At 37.8% G+C, this 19,756-nt stretch overlaps 1 protein-coding gene across 1 annotated transcript; it reads right to left on the reverse strand.

Annotated features, from left to right (window-relative positions):
- Positions 1 to 1,069: 1,069 nt before the first annotated feature.
- srms (src-related kinase lacking C-terminal regulatory tyrosine and N-terminal myristylation sites) lies at positions 1,070 to 19,203 on the reverse strand. The gene is made up of 8 exons (XM_044116631.1): positions 18,504 to 19,203; positions 13,469 to 13,590; positions 12,902 to 13,068; positions 9,591 to 9,738; positions 7,528 to 7,686; positions 6,671 to 6,852; positions 5,349 to 5,505; positions 1,070 to 3,292 (listed from the first exon to the last, which is right to left on the reverse strand). Exons 1-8 carry the CDS (start codon positions 18,875 to 18,877, stop codon positions 3,093 to 3,095), a joined length of 1,509 nt encoding a protein of 502 aa, XP_043972566.1. The 5' UTR covers positions 18,878 to 19,203; the 3' UTR covers positions 1,070 to 3,092.
- Between the last annotated feature and the right edge of the window lie 553 nt (positions 19,204 to 19,756).

Below are 19,756 nucleotides of genomic sequence, written 5' to 3' on the forward strand. Positions count from 1 at the left end.
TCCATTTGAACAGATTCTTCCTGCTGCTGCACAGAAATCATAATCTGCTTAACAAAACATTTTTTGAGTTTTATTTCCCTGCTGTTTGCATTTCTTCCCTCTCTGCGCCAGTTTGTGTACACAAACTATTTTTAGATTATTATCGCGTTTTACGGGCCTGAATGGAGACACAGCAGCAAGAAACCGACCAACTTCTGTTCCTGAAGTTTTTATCTTTGGATGAACTACAGATTAGACCAAACGGATTTAACTGGTTCCAGTTTATATTGTCAAACATTAACAGAAATTATTTGGGTTATTTGTTTCAAAGTCAAATTTTCAACACGTTTTTCATTCACCTATAAAAGTCACAGTTTCAAATAAAAATAGCAAGCTAAATATTTAGCTTCAAGCTACATATTTTGTTAGCAAGTTGTTTAGGTTATTTTACAAAATAATTATGTAAACTAAAAAAAAAATGTATTTTTTGCTTGATGACTGAATATTTAAGTTGGAACAAAATATTGTATTTGGAAGCTAAATATCTTCAAACTAAATATTTACAAACTAAATACTCACCAAAAAGCTAAATATGTAGCTTGTAAGTATTTAGCTTTCTAGTTAAATATTTTGCTTGTTTTTCTGTCAAGCTAAGATTCAAACTAAATATGTAAAATGTAAATATTTAGCTTGCTAACTACATTTAGATAGCAGCAAAATAAATATTTAACAAGCTAAATATTTAGTTAGGAACCTAAATATTTAGCTAAATGCTAAATAAATACTTAGCTTATATCACAAGTTAAATATTTAGCTTCAAACTAAATATGCAAACTAAAAATTTAAATATTTAGCTCGCTAACCAAATATTTTGCTTATTTTTAGCTTCACACTAAATATATAAACTAAAATATTTAGAATCTAACAAAATACTCAGGTTGGAGCAAAAATATTTGGTTTACAAACTAAACATTTAGTTTGTAGCCTTAACTTTAGGTCCTTTTAAAAATGTATTTATGTGAAATTTTTCTCTAAAAATGAGTGAACATGTAAAAAAACAGTAAAAATTACAGCTGTATTGTGCTTTTTAAAAACAATACTTAAAATATTTTATTCTTTGCATAACTTGCATTTGGTACCAGAACACAAACAGCCATAAATACAAACATACTCATAATTTGGTGATTATGGCTCAAGTTTCCTGAACTTGGCTCCGTCTGCTGCAAACATCATGCATAAAAACACACAAAATTGGTTCATTCACAAATTGCATTGCAAGTTGCAAGATTTGTTTAGTTTTATGTGCTTCAAATAAAGAAAACTCCACAGAAAGTGCTGCGAGTCCAGATGTCCGTCCTGTAGCTCGTGTGTCGTTGGTTAGCTTCGTGTTCGGTCCGCAGTGTAAACGTAGGCACTAGTTGTTACTGGACATCGGTTTGGCCCGTCAGAAGAGCTTAAGGCCTGTTGGCACCGAGCTCCAGTGGCTTTTCAAGCGCTTCAAGTTCATCTTGTGCTGATTAAAAAAACATTTTAAAAATGTTCCTGTTAGGATGCTTTAGATGTGTAAAATGTAGCCGAGCCTCCATAAATGCCTGCAACAGGTAAACTGTTTAAACGCCAGGAAGCGCAGAGAAGTGCACAAACAAAAATACAAAAATAGATCTTCTTACAGTCTGTCCTGAGAGCAGCACTGGAGCACAAGTCATTTTTCTGAACATTAAATATTTCAGCCCATGTCAGAGAATCAGTTTGGGTCTAAATGCAGCAGGCTACAGTAACTGTGCTAAGGGCTACATGTACCAAACCACACAGCAAGCCAGCATGCTCCCTGCTTCAAAACAAGAGCTCAGTGACAGTAAACAGGATGTGCATGTTAAATATGAACCCTGGTCCCACCTGGAAGATTCAGCCGCAGGATTTCACAAAAGCTGCAGATATTAGATTTTAGCAGAGTTGCAGAAATTCAAGCTAAAACTCAAACCTTAGCTGTGTTTCTATTCACCGCATAAACGCACAATTTTATATTTCTAAAATTAATTTGCTTAATAGAGACATGCCATGAAGCCATAAAAGGTTTTGTTGCCAGGATGAGGCGATTTTTTTTCAGCTGTATTTAAATTTGTTTGTCACAGAACTTCAACGGAAACCATTTTGTTTCGCATCACGAGTCACATGATCAACAACCAGATGTTACCACTGACAGAAACCATGAAGAAGACAAACAGGAAGTAGATGGAGGAGCACGTCTTTAAATGAATTATCACGTGAATAAACTTATTCACTTGTGATTTTAATTCTGATCTGATTTAATCAAAACACCATAACTGTGTTTTTTCAGCATTATTGATTATTGAAAAAGTTTTGTGCATTTTTGTAATGGAAACGCAGCTACTGAGCTCTTCCACATGCGCTAGCATTGGAGCTAAGTTAGGGGCTACCTGGGAGGCTAACTACGGCTACGTTCCTTAGGCTGCTAGTTAAGCTAAGCTAAACAAAAATAAATGCACCTTTAAATTTAAGATGCGCCGTCGCTGATCCTTAAACCAAAGTCTTAGCAGAGGAAGACGTGTTATTTCCTGTACAGTTTATTCCTGATCTCTTTAATGTAAAGGAGACGCAGGTTTCAGAGATCGTTACGTCTGGATGCGGTTTGATGAAAACAGTCATTTAACCAGCAAACAAAACCTTTTCTTCAAGATATTTAGCTCAAGAGGAGGAAGAGTCAAGCTAAGACACTAATTCATTTCCCTTTCTCTAGTCTAATGCGGCTGAAAATTATTGCACAAAATCTCCAGTTTCACGACTTGCTTTGCATCGGAAACAGAAGTGAAACCGTAACATTCCCAGTTCAGGCTCAGCATGGCACATACTGACGATTTCCACTATTACAGCCTCTGAAACACCAGAGTGGAGTTTAAAACCAGTTTAAGGAGTTTCTCTGGTGTATTTAAATACTCTAAAATACCGCTGGGCTTCTGTCCAGTTTGTCCTCCATGTTGGTTTGGGTCGCTGCTCTGCGTCATTTTCCCAAACAGAAACAAGGAGAGGAGCGGTCCTCATCGCTCCGCCTCGCCACTTCCTGCCAACCTGCAGAGGAAAACCGCCGTTCGCCTCTAAACCTCCACGGTTTTGTAATAAATGCGTTGATAAATGGCGTCCAGCTGGTTCTGCAGGGCGTGGAACGACGGCCTTTGGGTCGGGTCGGTGTGCCAGCAGTCCTTCATGATCCGGTAAATATTGGGAGGGCAGCGGTCGGGACAGCCCAGCCGATGCCCCGATTTCAAAATGTCCATCACCTCCTTATTGCTTTTTCCTACACAAAGCGAGACATGAGGAAATAAATAAACACATCAGGAACAGAGGACATTAAATGACCCAAATGAAAATAAAATAAAAAGTGTTTTGGTAAAAGAGCTTCAAAAATGATATCAGACAGATCCAAATATAAAGTTAATTGGAATTTTGATATTTTAAAGACCAAAAGATATAAATTAAAAAATCAAAATAAATCAGAATTTCAAACTGTTGTAATTTTTCTAAATCAGTTCATGTGCATATAAAATGTTTCCATTACAAATGTGTTCAAACCTTTGTTGATATTCTATTAATGTTGCAAAAACAAACTTTGTAAATGCATTGTTTCCATTAAATAAGGCGATGTGTTATTAAAAACCACTTCCTGTTCATCTACTTTGTCGTTTCTTCCAGTAGTAACATCCTGTCATCAATCAGGAACAAGAAAAGTGTTTCCATCGCAGTTTTATGACATAAACTCATTTTGATACAAAAAATTATAATTCTAGCAGCAAAACTTTTTATTTTAATTGGCATGTTTCTGTTCGGTGAATTCATTTTCTAAAAGTCAAATTGCTCATTTCCATGGAAACGCAGCTTGTGTCTGGTGAACGTCTCAAATGATCTTTTTCACAATTTGTAAATCTCTGATTTAAAGATCCTGCTGAACTAGATGACAAAACAGCTTGCCATACCTCTCACAGGGTATTTTTAAAATTACAACGATTATGATTAGAATAAATTTCTATCTGGTCTGTGAACTCGGGAACAAAGACTTCCAGGTTTTAGTTTCCACTGTTCGCTGTGCTGAGGTTTCCTAATGCAAATCCGGCGGTTTAAAGGTTGACCAGAGCGCATTTGCATGAACCGCTGCAGCATCCTGTGGACTGCAGGTGGTTTGAATGTGATTTTATCTTTGCTTCCCTCTGGCTAACACTTAGCTGAACTGCAGCAGAGGAGATGATTTCTGCTAACAAATCACAGCAAATCTGCACCTTTCAGTCTTCAAATGTCTGTTATGACCTCGTGCTGCTAAGATGCTAAAACATCTTAACAACCTTTTTTACATCATTTACGACAGAGTGAAGCAAAATTAGCTAAAAGTTACTCTACATGCTTTCAGGTTTGACATTTTCCTGCTGATAAGCTCATTATGTGACTCTAATGTCGAGTAAGAGACAAATCTAAAAGGTTCAGATCAGGCATCAGGATGGCCCAGTCAAAGCCCAGACCTAAATCCAATAGAGAATATTTGGCAATCTGACTCATTTTATAATTATACATATCAACAAACCCCCAAAAAAGCGTCCGCTGTCACTGCAGTGAAAGGTAAACAGTGAAATGCACTGCAAAAAATGAATGACGCAAACTCCTAAATATAAAAACTCTGATAAAATCAAAAAGCTGCAACTACAGGAAATAAAAGCAAAGAGTAAAAACCGCAACAAGAATAAAAAGCTACAGATTTGCTCCAGAATACGTTAGTCCTCCAGGCCACCAGGGGGAGTCAGCCACCAAATCACATGGCACCAGACTCAGTAAAGTCCGTCCATCTTCTTCCGTTTATCCGGGTCGGGTCGTGGGGTCAGCAGCTTCCCTCTCACCAGTAAAGTCGTATTGTCACGATTTAGCAGGATGTCCAGAAGAAAAGTGGATATAATGTTATAAAACAGCAGCATATTTAAGTAGCTAACATTATCTACTCCAGACTCCCCCTGGTGGTCAGGAGGACTTACGTTTTCTGGGCGAGTTTGTATTTTGCTTCTGCTGTTGCAGCATTTTTTGTTTTAAAGTATTGACTCAAAGGGGCTAAATACAAACACACACCATAAACCACATCTTTAACGGAAAAGAAAATTCAGAATCATGATTCATTTTGTTTTAAGCTTCATAATTATGCATTACTTTGTCTATCACTTAAAATACCAATGAAATCCACGGAGGTTTGTGGTCCAACACAGCAAAACGTTTCCAGGTAAGAATAACAACACTCGCAACACTCTCACTGTTCCTTCGTTTGAAGATCAAACTGGTTTGTTCACAAATGAACCAAAAGCAGAAAATGACTACTGTACCTTCGTACGGCATTTTCCCGCGTGACATCATCTCATACAGAAGCACGCCAAACGACCAGACGTCTGATTTGACAGAGAAGCGTTGGTGCAGCGCCGCCTCAGGCGCTGTCCACCGTACCGGGATCTTGGTGTTTCTGCTGGCAGTGTACACGCTGTCCTGCAGCAACATTACAGTTACATCAGTCACTAGTTAGTTAGACTAACTAACTGTTACGGTTCAAGCAGCTCTGAAGATCTGCCTTTCAGTCTGGATTCAAAGGAAATCAGTGGAAGTTGGAGGAAGTCGGCTGTTTTGCAGTTTTCTAGAAGTTTGTTCCAGATTTGTGGTGCGTAGAAGCGGAAAACTGCGTCTCCATGGTTCTGGTTCTGTTGATTTTTTTTTTAGTTGGACCTTTGAATACACTCTTGTTGTAATCAGTGCAACTAAAACCAAGTTTTTCTAGATCTTGTTGCACTGCAAGAACACAAAATCCTACCAAGAGGTTTTGGTTCAATTTATAGAGCAAATATCCTGGAACACTTGAAATAAGACAAAACTAACTCAGAAGTAACTTTTCAGCAAGATATACGAGTCATTTTAAGTCAATAATTCCTTAATATTAATGAAAAAGTATTATTTCCATCATAAGATTATTTCACTTATTACAGGGAAAAATGTCTTGTTTTTATAAATAATCTGCCAGTGGATCTGGAAGAAACGGTTGACCGAATGTCTGCTTTTTCATGAGTACCAAGGGATTTTTTAAAACTTAAATTTTTAAAACAATATCTTGTTGAAAAGCTACTTGTAAATTAGTTTTGCTTTATTTCCAGTGTATGAAGATATTTACCTGAAAAACTAGACCAGAAATACTTGGTAAGATTCATAAAACCAGCTGACTGAACGTGCTGGAGCGCTGTTTGGGTTGCTAGGTAACGGGCAGAATTCCGCTGTGGTTGCTAGGTAACGGGCAGAGTTCCGCTGTGGTTGCTAGGTAACGGGCAGAATTCCGCTGTGGTTGCTAGGTAACGGGGTATTGCCTGCTGATTTGTGACATTACATTCTGGAGCTTTTAGAAACAACTTCATTTTCCAGACTTATCCCTTTCATTCATTTATCTCAAAAAACAGATTCTTTATGTTCTTGTTCTGTTTTTAGAAGCAGCAGATACAAAAATGGAAACACAAAAATGTCCAAAATGTGAATTTTTTATAATTTCTCCCCTTTAAGTGTTGTGAAATATTCAATCAAGACACATTAAACGCTCTAAAGAAACCGAAGCTTCAGAAAAACCCCTTTTGAACCTGACCCGTCTGTCTGAGTCAGATAAAACCCGATTCACCTTAATTATCCGAGCCAGTCCGAAGTCGGCCACCTTGCAGATCAGGTTGTCTCCCACCAGGATGTTTCTGGCGGCCAGGTCTCTGTGGACGATGTGTCTGTCCTCCAGGTAGCCCATGCCGTCTGCGATCTGGCCGCTCATGTAGATGAGATGAGCCGTTTTCAGCAGCTTTCCTTCTTCAGCTGCAAACACAGTTTCACAATCAGAGCAAACGGAAACCGCTGCCAACGCTGGAGCAAATTCAATTCAAGTGAACCTAGACAGTTTTTAAGATCATTTTTACCAATGGAAGCATAAAATGTTTATTTCTTTCCATGTTTTGGTGCAGAATGTGGTTTCCTAGCATGATTAGCTTGTTAGTCAGCTAGACACTGCTAACTACTTTGAGAACCAATAACAACAGAAAGTTTACAAAACTTCGTCTTTAGGATTTATCCAGAAAAATTAAAACATGGGAAGCTAAGTGCGCTAATGTTTTCAAAGTTAGCTAAAGCGCTAACTGAGAAATTAGCCCAGTTAAAAGCTGAGCTATAAACAGGCAGCAACATAGAAATATAAATGTTCATGGTTGTAACCTGGTGTTAAAGCAGGGGTGTCCAAAGTGAGGCCCGGGGGCCATTTGTGGCCCTTGGACTGAATTTGTGCGGCCCCCAGTTTCAATTCAAGACTGATACAAATTTGATCCACATGGAGGCTTTAATTATTAATGAAATTGTTACCAAGATAATTTTTTTAAATAGAAAATTGTGATTACGACACAAAATATTAATAAAAACAAAATAACTACTTTAACTATTTTATTGTACTTTAGTTGTTTTTTTGTTTTTTGACAGAAGTTTGTGTACAGGTGAACTCACAGTCCAGGTAGGACTTGAGGCTCCCTTTGCTCATGAGTTCGGTGACGATGTAGACGGGTTCCCCTCTGGAGCACATGGCCAGCAGCTGGATCAGCTTCGGGTGGTGGAGGCTCTTCAGCGCCTGCACCTCCTTCACAAACTCGTCCTGCTTCGTGTCCTCTGAGAAAAACAAGGAAACCAGCAACCAGAGCTGCACCTTTTACTGGTTTATTTCACTGAATGTTCTTGTATTTTGCTCTTCATGTTCCATGGTGATGTTGCACGTTGTGCAGAAAAGCATCCAAAACATTCATGAAACACTTTGAGAAACTACAGCAGCGTTTCTGGAAGAAAGAAAACAGGAGGAGCACATTCCCGTAAAAACAAAAACTCAGAAAATCTCTAAAAATAAAACTTGTTTTAAAAAACTGAGTTTTAAAAGTGAAACTTTTTTGACTTTTGAAACTCAGAAATGTTTGTTTTTTTCAATAAGATTTCTGAGTTTATCTAAAAATCTCTGAGTTTTTTTCAAGCAAATTTTCAACTTTTCAGACTGAAATGTTGTTTTTTTTTTACAAAGATTTCTCAGATTAATTCAAAAGATTTCTAGTAAATCTGTGACTTTCCAAATTCAGATTGATTTTAGTAACATTTTTCAAGATTAATGTAAAAAGGTTTTTTCCAGCAAATTTTCAGTTTTCCAAAGTTTTTCCTCAAAAGACTCAAAAGATTTCACTCATTTTACTGGCAACCTGAGAAAAATGTCCTGTAAAAAGTGAATCTGCTGCCAGTGGAGGCGGAACGATTTTAAAATTATACTAAGAAATTACTGACTTAAAATGAGCTTCTCATTGAAAAGTTCATTTTAAGTTTGTTTTTCTTCTTTCAAGCCTAAAATATTTCACTAGACTTAAGGCTGATCTGGTTTCATTTCTCACTTTGTTGGCAAGGCGTAGAATATTGCTGTGCTGGAAATCAGCTTCACCTCCCTCATTTGAAATCTGGATTAAAGATGCTTTACACTTTAGTAAACTTGATAAGATTAAATTTACCCTACGAGGTTCCACAACTAAATTTTTAAAGATTTGGCAGCCGTTTTTGATTTTGTTCAGACATTGCCGTCCCGTATGGTGCCCAACTAAATTTTGCTTTTGCCTGACCTTTTTATTTACATTATCATATTATTTATCAAATTATTTATTTTGTCATTAATACCCATTGATGTACCTTTTTTTTTTAAATCCTTCCCTTTTATTTCTTCTTCTAACATATCTACTTTTTGTTTTTTGTTTTTTCTTGTTTTTTTTTCTCTTATTCCTCTGGATTTTATTTGGGAAGGCTTATCCATGTGTTCTGTACGACTTATGTTCGGTTCTGTTATAGAAAAAAGTCTACATATCTTGTTCATATATTTTTGCACATTTTGTATTTTGATGTTAAAACCTAATAAAAAAAATAAAAAAATAATAAAAAAATATTTCACTAGAAACTAGAACAAAAATACTTGCTGGCCGCCAGAGGGCGCTGTGAAGGTGATTTAAAAAATCTCATAAATTCTCTTAAATTTTCAGAATCAGAATTGTTGTTTTCTGTTCTTTAAGATTTTTTTAATATCAAATATAAGTTAAAATAATTGTTTTAAATGTTATTTCATGATTTTATTCATAAAGATGCTTTTCTCCTCAAGCCAGCAGGAAATGGAAAATAAAAATGTCAAATAAACTCTGCTACAAAAACCAGACAGAACTACGGAAACAAAATTATAAAACTTATTTTTTTCATGCTTTACACCATTAAAACACAATATAGTAAACAATAAACATTGCATTTTTACACTCATCACTTCTGCATTTCTAATCTTTGTCTGACACAGATCAGCTTTTAACAGGACATTAAATCCTGCAGCAGCTTCATTAAGATGTAAAATATTAATTTCTCATGAAAGTAATTCTGAAGGACTTTATGTAGAGATTTTATTCTGGTGAAACAAGGAAAAGGAAAAAACAGTCAAAGCTGCTATCAGATGGTGGTTCTGCATCAGTTGAAGCCATTTTGGAAAAAGTGAAATCAAAATCTTCCTGTACCTTGTTTCAGCATCTTTATGGCCACTTTCCGGTTCTCTTTGATCCAAATGGCTTCCCATACTTGTCCAAAGTTTCCTTCTCCCAGTTTGTGGTGCAGTTTGAACTCTTCCCGCGGTCTCTCCCAAGGCTCCATGTCGAAGAGTTCCCGCTGCGCAAACACACAAACAAAACGTTTCAAACATTCAGCGCAGTTGGTTACAGGAGCAGAACATCTGCTGTCGTCCTCAGAGCGCAAGGAAACCATCTGGACACAAAAGTAGAACATTTCCAAAAATTTGAAATGTTTTACTTTTGAAACTTGGAATAATTCTTGATTTTCTAGGAATTTTCTAGATCAATCTAAAATTTAGATTTTTTTCTGGGAAATGTTCAAATAACTTTCTAATTGTGTTAGCTCCTCCTCTCAGCTCGCTGTCTCTTTTTAAGAGCATTTCTGAACTTTATTTTGAAGGTTCAGTGTAGAAACTATACTTCCTGTTAGCCTTTCGGTTGTTTTTAGCTGAACCTGCTGTATTCTTTATTTTTGGTGCAGAAACAGACAAAAACAACCAGCATTTTAAATAAAAGTCTGTTTTATTTTAATGATCTAAGATGCAAATATCCTGAAGTTTTTTAATTAACTCACATTCCTTTTTTTTTTTTTTTTTTTTACCAGAGAACGCTTTTTTAAATAACTGGACAGTATTTATGTTTTTTATTTATGCATTTAAATTAAATTAATGAAAAGCAAATCATATTGAGAACCAGGGACTTTACATTTATGATCACGCTATTTGAAAATAGACAATGAAAAAAAGAAAATTAATATTTGAAGAAGTAAAAATTGAAATAAGATTTTATGTCCAAACGTCTTGAAGCTCCGCTGTGGTTGCTAGGCTACGGACAGAGTTCCGCTGTGGTTGCTAGGCTACGGACAGAGTTCCGCTGTGGTTGCTAGGCTACGGACAGAGTTCTGTTGTGGTTGCTAGGTAACCGGCAGAGTTCCGCTGAGATCGCTACATTTTCCAGACACTAAAAGACATGAAGTTACTGTAAAAAACCGGTTGAATGTTTTTCCAGCATTTGGTTGGTTTTTAGAAGCAGCAGAAACTTAAATAGAAGTTTAAAAACGTGCAAAATGTAAATTCTCCATGAGAGGTCTCCTTTAAAGAAAGCAATTTAAAAATAAAACAATATTCCGGCGTGTACCAAACTAATCATTTTTCTCTGGTTATTTGGTGACAGACAGTGAGGAACAACTTCCAGCATTAAATTATGAAATATTTCCGATGTTGTGCTTTGGTTTGAGCTACAGGAAACAGAAACGCTGCGGGCGCCGACGGCGTTCCCTGCATGTGCCGGGTCAACATTCCCAATCTGGGAAAAGCAGACAAACCGGCTCGGCACTCGCAGCCGACATGCAGCAAAGCATGAAGGGCAGCGGGAGTCGCCCTGCCTCTCCTCAAAGCTAATAAAAATGTTTTCCTGTCTGCGCCTCCACGTTCACGTTTAAAGACGTTTCTGCTTCGTGTCGCCGCCTCAGACTCACAGCTTCCGCTGGAAGGGAGGAGAGAAGAGGAGGAATCATCGACTGACCTTCACTCTGCACAGTTTATTCATCCTCTGTTTTAAGTTAAATAATTGCGTTTTAGTTTTCTGTTTTTCAGCAGATATGGAGGAAATCTGAGCTGTTGGCTCCCGAACTGATGAGCCGTGGAAACGGGAAGCTGCTTGGTGGGAGTTAAAAATAGCTGCATAATCACAGAGCCGACACTTAAACCGTTCTGCTTTTTTACATCTACTGATCCCAACGGAGAAAGCAAAGAAAAACTAAATACGCCGCGGGACGCAGAGGAGCTCAGGGTTGAGTCAACGTGAGAAGAGACAGTCCCACAGCATGACTCCTCCAGCGCCATGCCTCGGAGTTCATGCTGGGGATTTTTTCTTCTTCATGGACCAAACAAAACATACAGGACAGAAATGATTAATCACAGATTTTTTTAAAATGAACATTTATTTTTTTGTGATTCCAGATTATAATCACACATAAAAACGCAAACAGAAATAAAAATGTCCGGTGCGCCGCCGCCCCCCTGTGATTAATCGATTAATGAAAAAACTACTTTACTATTACAATCATCTTTAATTGGATTATATTAACTCTAAAATATTTCATTTTCTGAATAAACAATTCTCAGAACAGTAATGGAGGAAAAACTGCACAAAAAATATAGAAATGATTATTTTTGTCAACCGCACAAGATCCGTCCTGCCAGCTTCCTGTTAGCCGACAATGACTAGCATTAGCTCTGTTGTCAACTTAAACCTTAAATGTACACCTGATATAGATAACAAAGGGACGCTGTGCTTTGATACTAATAATTTCTCTTTAAATTGGTTTCAATTTATTTTTCAAATTTCGGGGAGAGGTCAGTAGGTCAGTTATGCTAGCTTGACTATGAGAACCTCAACATGAAGATGTGCTGCAGAATTTGATGTTTTGGTTCAGTTAAAATAAAAAGTTAATCTAACCACCAACTCTGACAGATCATCAGTAGAGCAGGTGTGTAAATTAGCTAATCAATCACAGCTGTGTTAGCTTAGCTAGTAGCATCAGTAGCTAATCTACCACATCGATCACTTATTAATAATCACACAATAAACATAAAACTGTAACGGACTGATTGTTCTGTTTGTGTGGGAAATGTTGGAGTGTTTTTGGAGCTGAATCCTGACACACTGCTGGAGCTGTTGTCAGTCGGTTGCTATGGCGACGAGTCTGCATGCTTCCACACAGCAAAACAGATTTATTATTTATATAAATAACTCAGGATTTATTCATCTGAGTCTGAAGACGAGAATGAGCAGAAAACTTCAAAAATGTATCTGTATATTGTTTAAATATGAGTCTGATTTTTGTCCTAAATTGTTGCATCTAATTTCTAAAACAATTATAAAAATTAAAACAAAAAACATAAAATAAATCAATGCAAGAAAAGTAAACTAAAGCAGAAATAATAAAAAAAGAAAATCAAAAATCAAATAATCCTAATAAAATACAATGAGTAAAAGGTTAACGTGTTAAAAATAAAAGTTTTCTATATAATTAAATAAATTTTAAAAAGTTTTTTCTCTAAAACAAAATACAAAGTAGGTAAAAAACTGGAAAACATAAATATAAATTAAAAATATTGAGTGAAATTCAGTCTAGCAAAATAACTAAAATAAATAAACCCTGTAAAATAAATAAACATTAACCCTGAAAAAACAAAACAAATCCTGTTTCTGAGACCAGGGTTATGTAGAGCAGTAAGCAGTAATCAGTATCCTACCTGCTGGGCGCAGGGCTCCTCCAGAATCACGCCGAGGCTCCGCGGGTTCTTCTGGTAGTAGGAGATCAACTCGCCCAGCGTGGCGAACGACAGCTTGTCTGAGACGAAGTACGCTCCGATCACCGAGCGCTGCACCCGGAAGTGGAAAACCTTCCCCTCGCTCCGCGCTGCAAGACAGCAGCAGGGTCAGAGGTCAGAGGTCACAGGGACAAAGATCAGTAAACCAGACGCGTCTTCAGTCCAGATCGACGCTTAAAGAACGGCGCATCAGAGCGACAAAACAGGAGAGAATTTCTGTCAAAATAAAACTCAGACATTTTAGAACAATGCAATTTTTTTTTAGAAAAACAACGATGTTTCTGAGTTTGAAAAATTTTAACTTGTTATAAAAACTCAAATTCTGAGATTAATCTCAGAATTATGACTTTAAAGTCAGGATTCCTTTTTGTTTTTTTCGGTGGCCCTAATCCTCTTCCGTAAACTTGAAATTGGGGGAATTATGAAGATAAAATGTAAATCTGCTGAGTAATCCTGGGAATGTGAGGAAATGCTGAGTCAGCCACTCACCAGACACCGTGTACTCGTCGCTGTGACTCTCACTGATGCGAACCAGGAAGGCGCCATCTTTGTTTTGGGAAGCGAGCAGCAGCTTCTCTGCTTTCCCCCGGTTTATGTTCCCGTAATACCACCTGACAGGAAGTGGAGAAACAGAACAGGAAGTGGAGGAACAGGAAGTGGAGGGACAGGAAGTGGAGAAACAGGAAGTGGAGGGACAGGCGGTCAGTATGAAAGAAACAACAGAAATGTTTTCTTACAGGAACTAAAAACACGATAACCGATTTACTGGACGATAAATCGTTGTTATTGCGATAGACGATAATATTGTATTTTTGAGACGGTTTAATATAATAACAGAATCGGTGGATCTTTGTACAAAACAAAATTAGTTTCATCCAAAGGAAACATAAGACATGAACAGACCTTTCATTAGAGGAGAATAAATATGTTAATTACTGTAAGAACACTTTTAGTAGTTTTGTTAGAACACTATAAATTTTAGTTTTACTTAAGTAATTTTATTTGTTGAGTAACTGAATGAAAAACGAAAATTTTAACCAAAATGTCAAAAACAGCTGCAGTTTGTTTTTGTGTTATACTGAAAGACATTTTTTTATTATTATTTTATTTTATTCATAGAAATAATTTTCCTTTTGGTTTTATATTTTGGTCCAATTAATGTTGCATTTTTAAATATTGTCTGATTGCTTGTTTTTAAAATAAGTTACTCTGAATTTTTACTTTCTGTGTCATTTTGATGTTTAAATAATATTTTTATTATGTGAAGCTTTTTGTAACATTTGCTTTAAAAAAAGTTGTATAATTATTGTTACTATTATTATTAGTATTATCACTTGAGTATCTTTTTTATCAAATACTTTTTTACTCCTAATCAATTAATTTCTTTCAATGTCTGCTTTTTTCTTTTCAGTAAAAATAATTTATAAAACTCTTGTTTCAGCACAGTTGCTGGTTCTCTACCCGCCGTTTCAGACTTTTATCCTCCAGTTTCAGGTAAAAAGAGAGAAAATATAAACCATAAAAATGGAAGTCAATGAGTTGTTTTGATTTACAGTTTGGTTATTAATTGATTATTAATTGACAAGTTTAGTGGACAGAGTAAAAACTGAAGTAACTGAGCTGCAAACAGAAACTTTTTGATTAAACTGTTTCTCCTCCGGAGTGTGGCAGTAACAAAACGCCGCCGGGTCCGGCCGGGTCCGGTCTGTTTGCTCAGATTTCAGAAACCGTGTTAAGCTGGAGTTATCCGGGCGGGCGGCTCCGCTCCCTGTGGCTCTCGGGTTTCACAGAAACTATCAACACAAAGCGCAGATCTCAGATAAAATGCTGGGAATCTGACAGCGCAGTCAGAAGCACGATGCTGGGAAACTTCAAACTGGAAACGTTTCCGGTGACGCAGCTGATCACGAACGCACCGCGCGGTTCATCGACCGAAAATGAGCTTAGTGTCAAAATTTAAAGCACTAAGTCAGAAGAGAGGGACATTTAGTTCTGGAGATGGAAAATAGAGAATTGGTGAACAGTAGAGGTGTGTTCACACCAGCCATGATTAATCCGCTTTAATCCGAATCCAGTCCATTTGCCTAGAAAGTCCAGTTGGGCTGGGTTGGTGTGAACACTAAGCTAACTCTGGTGAATGCTAAGCTAACTCTGGTGAACGCTAAGCTAACTCTGGTGAACACTAAGCTAACTCTGGTGAATGCTAAGCTAACTCTGGTGAATGCTAAGCTAACTCTGGTCCACCTCCAAACCTCGGTCTCGGTTCGGTTGAAGTGAAGTCTGGTTCAGTTTGAATTCATATGTGAACGCCAAGCGGAACGGATACTGCTCCAAATACAGGAAGTGGACTACAACACAAGGCATTCTGGGTAATCAATGTGGTTCCCAAAGTTTTCAGACTGGTGTCGCTCATTTCCACAGAAGGAGAGTTGATACAGGGTTGTTCTTATTATATGCAATCAGACTTCTGTCTGAGCGCCTCGACCCAAAAGTGACCCGGATGCACAGAGGAAGAACGTTGATGTCGCTCTGTTTACGGCAGCAACAATGGCCGCCGCCGCCGCCATTTATGGGTAGATTTTAAAGCGTCACAGACACAAAAGAACCTCAGACATGATTTAAAAAGATGAGCGACTGCTTTCAGGTTCTGCAAACAAAAGCTAATAAACATTTCTGACAGAATATATAAATTCAGAGTGTCGATGTTTTCAGTATTAGACTGGGTCTTTTCTGATTGGTGATCAGTAGAAAGGTCTGCAGATTGATAAAGGAGGATACGTAAACAAAGAAGTAACAACTCTGCCATCTTTGGTGCAAATCTGCTTTTGATTCATTAATTAATTAGTTATTGATAAAAATTTCTAATTAATATATATTAAATATTACCAAAAACAGCAAGTGTTTATAAAGAAAGACCCAACTCCTGTTCTTTTTTTTTTTTTAATTGGATGGTTTTTCTTTAAACCTTTTTTCAGGTTTTAGATCGACAATGATCTGGTCAATCGTTTCTAAAACATAAATAAATAAAAGAAAAGAAAAAAAAACTGACAGCTTTATTGTTTTAATTAAAATTTAGCATTTTGGTTTATTGTTGTTTTTAGTTGTTTTTTTAATTTGATGACACAAACATGTTTTCCACAATAGGAATGTTTGTGTTTACTAACTGGTGCATGTGTGTGCGTGTGTGTGTGCGTGTGTGTGTGTGTGCGTGTGTGTGTGTGTGTGTGTGTGTGTGTGTGTGTGGTTGTGTGTGCGTTGGGCATGCGGTGTGAACATAAGTCGACCTTAAAAAGAGCGTTCTGCTGAAACATGATGACTCCATGCAGGCTGGATAAATAATGGAGGAGTTGCAGCTGCAGGGCGTTTCAACATGTTTTCTCTCATTTGCAGAAGAAGAAACGAGTCCTGCTCCACCGAAAGATGCTGCTGGTCACTGTGACCTCTGACCCTAAGGCTTCATATGTGGTGTGATAATAACATAATGGTATAAACAACTACAAAACATGAAAACATTTCATGTTTAATGTAATCATCTCAGTCAAAACTAATTTAACGTTTGGTGACTTTTTGCCTTATTTTTACACTCACCTTAATTTCTCACAAAGGATTAATTATTATAAACCTTTCCTAACATTTAATTTTATTTATTGTGTTCAATTCAACTAAAAAACAAAAATCTGAGAAGAAAACATTGGGGGGGAAAAACTAGCAATGCAATAGCCTGCTGGCAAATATGTAAACATCCTTAAATGAATCTCTTACTTGAGAGCCACGTAGCTAGCCAGCTATCTAGCTAGCCGGCTATCTAGCTAGCTAGCTAATGTTGTGACAAATGTTGTGTTTGTTCCCCAATAGAACAGAATCTACTGGACTATCAGGAGGTAAACATCCCAACAGACATTTTCCACCAACGGAAGATCACTATTAATCAAGAACGGTAGTTACAACGCTAGCTGAACAACAAGATAGACAACGAGGTAGCTAAAAAGCTACATACCTAGCTAGCTTGAAAGATAGCCATTATATAGATAGAAGCTAGCTAGATCTCTGGCAATCTATACAGATTTTAGCTAGAGAGTTAGCTATATAGCTAGCGAGGTAGTGAGGCAGCTGTCTAGCTAGATATGTAGATACTGCTACAGTATCTATCACCAGAGAGCTAGCTAGCTCTTTAACTGTAGAGGAAAATGTTTTTTTACAGCCACAACAAACCAAATAAATTCATGAATATTTACATATGAAACAGAATATTTACTCTCAATAGAAAATGAGCTGATGGGAGACAATAATTGGCATTAATCATTGTTTTCTGGCACTTTAGGGAGCGATCTGAGTCTGATGTGGACTGATGTCTTCAGGCTGCTGTAATAAATGCTAGGTTTGGATCTGCCACTCGTTCACGCTCTGATTGTTGGAAATGTGTGCAGACGATCGGACCGTCCCACATGCTCACTACAGCCGAGATGCAGCCGTCTGTTTTCTGATGAATGAAGACAAAAAGGCTGAAGGTTTGCAAAAACAGACGACAGTTTCCACTGAGGAACCCTGAATCCAATATGGCCGCTGCACAGCTAAAACAGGTTGGAGGAAATGTTCACTTCCCTCCATAATATACAGAAAATGCATCATTATCACCCGGTGATGCTAAAAGTAGTGAGTACTTTGTACCTTTACTGAAGTATAGTGTTACTTTACCTACTTTTGTTTTTTTGATGATCGTTTTACATTTTAACTTCCGTAAATGCATTTGATGGCATGAAAAATGTTCCATAAAATCTGGATTCTGGTTTTACACTCATGTCGACGTGTTTTTATGCATAAAATTGAAGATTTTAGACTAAAAATAATAAAATTCTTCAGAAAAATTGTTGTTGTTTTTTTTTTTAAGTCTGTCTGGTTTATTTGTGCATCTAACGTTTAAATGCAGCTTTGAGTTTCTCACAGATTTTTATATTTGCAATTTTACAACTTTTTAAACTTTGAGATTAATAAAAATGAATTGAGAAAAAACAAGGACATTTCAGAGTATTAAAAGTTGCAAATTTGCAAGATAAAATCCAAAATTTATATATTCATCTCAGAAATGTTGGAAAAAAAAATACTCAGAAGTTTGAAAAGTCGCAAATATTATAGAAAACACTCAGAAATATCCCAGTTTTTTTCCTCAACATTTCAGAATAATCTTAATTGTCTCCGTTTCTTATAGCAAATCTGAGACATTTAAAACTCTGAAATTTCAACATTTTTTTGTGAAAAATGTATTAAGTTTTTTCTAGCAAATTTGTAACTTCTCAACTTACAAATTTAAAACTTTTTTCTAGAAAATTTCTGAAATTAATCTCAAGATTGATTTTTAGATTTTTTTTTTAACAGAAATGTACTCCACCGTTTGTTTTTCTATCTCTAATGGCCCAGATGTTTGATGGAAAGCAGCCCGAACAGGTTCTGAACAGGTTCTGAACAGGTTCAGATCAGGTTCAGATCAGGTTCAGATCAGGTCCAGATCAGGTTCGGTCGAACTCACTTGTGTTTGGCGAACTCGTCCTGCAGCAGAGCCACGTAGTTGGCCGGGATGAGCCCGGACTGCGGCGCTCCGGTCAGCTTCTGGGCCAGCACGTAGTCGCCCCGCTTCTCGATCACCGACAGCTTGTCTCCCTCCTTCACCGTCAGCTCGTCGTCGCTCCGGGCCTGGAAGTCGTACAGTGCCGCGTACAGCTGCACCGGCCGCTTCTTGGGCGACGGGGCGCGGATGTCCCCGGACACGGTGCGGATCTCCTCCGACCGGGCCCCCGGGTTGGCGATGACCAGGTTCGGGACGGGCGGGTAGCGGGGAGCCGGCCAGATCCAGTTCCAGAGCCGGGAGAAGCAGGGGCAGCATGCGCGGCAACAGTTCTCCATCCCGGGTCATGAAGGAGCTCCGAACCGGGCCTGGGACACACAGTCAGCAGCCTCTCCGTCCGCCGGGAACGTAGCAATGAATCCGCAGCGCGGGGCGGCCCGCCGAGCCGGACGAACCGGTTTCCTTTTCTGTTGAGATCATGGATCTTCGCTCCGCGCCTGCAGTGCACACGGCGGCTGCGGAAATGTGGAAACCGGACTCTCCTCCATCCGAAGCGGCTCGGGTCGCTGCGGGGGCTCGGTGCCGGTACCGCATGGCTCCCGGAGGTTAATCCATTCAGCGCGGCTGAGGAGGCGCAGAGGTGACGCTGAAGGTGAGGCGGGACGCTGCGTAAAGAGGTTCGGGTTTGGCGCTCCGCACAACATCCGAGAAGGAGGAGGAGGGAGGAAGGTGCAGCAAACAGGGCGGGAGGGGCAGAAACCGGCAAGTTTTCATCACTTCATCAAACAAAGGAGTGTTTAATTAATGACATCATCACGGATTCACGTGTCCATTTAACACCAGATTCATTCAGTGAGCTGCTGGTTTAACTTGTATCCAAAACAAGAAGCAGCTGAAACATCTGAGGCTGTTTTAGACGATTCAACACCTTTTAGTGAGAAATTAATTTATTTAATTTAACTACAGAAAAATATCTCACCGATGACAAATTAAATTAAATTCATATATCAGCGGGAATAAATTCATTTATTTAATAAATCCTCTGGGTCCATATTGTTTCCAAAGAAATAACTTCATCATTTTCAAATATTTTAATATTGTGTAATAAATAATACGGTTTAATATGAAGCAAAAGTTTTGTTAAAAATGTTAGAAAAGAAAATAAAAATATTTGAGGATGATTTCCAGATTTCTAAAACATCAGAGTTTTACTTTTT

This window comes from Gambusia affinis, linkage group LG01 (assembly GCF_019740435.1).
Source record: "Gambusia affinis linkage group LG01, SWU_Gaff_1.0, whole genome shotgun sequence".
NCBI lineage: Eukaryota > Metazoa > Chordata > Actinopteri > Cyprinodontiformes > Poeciliidae > Gambusia > Gambusia affinis.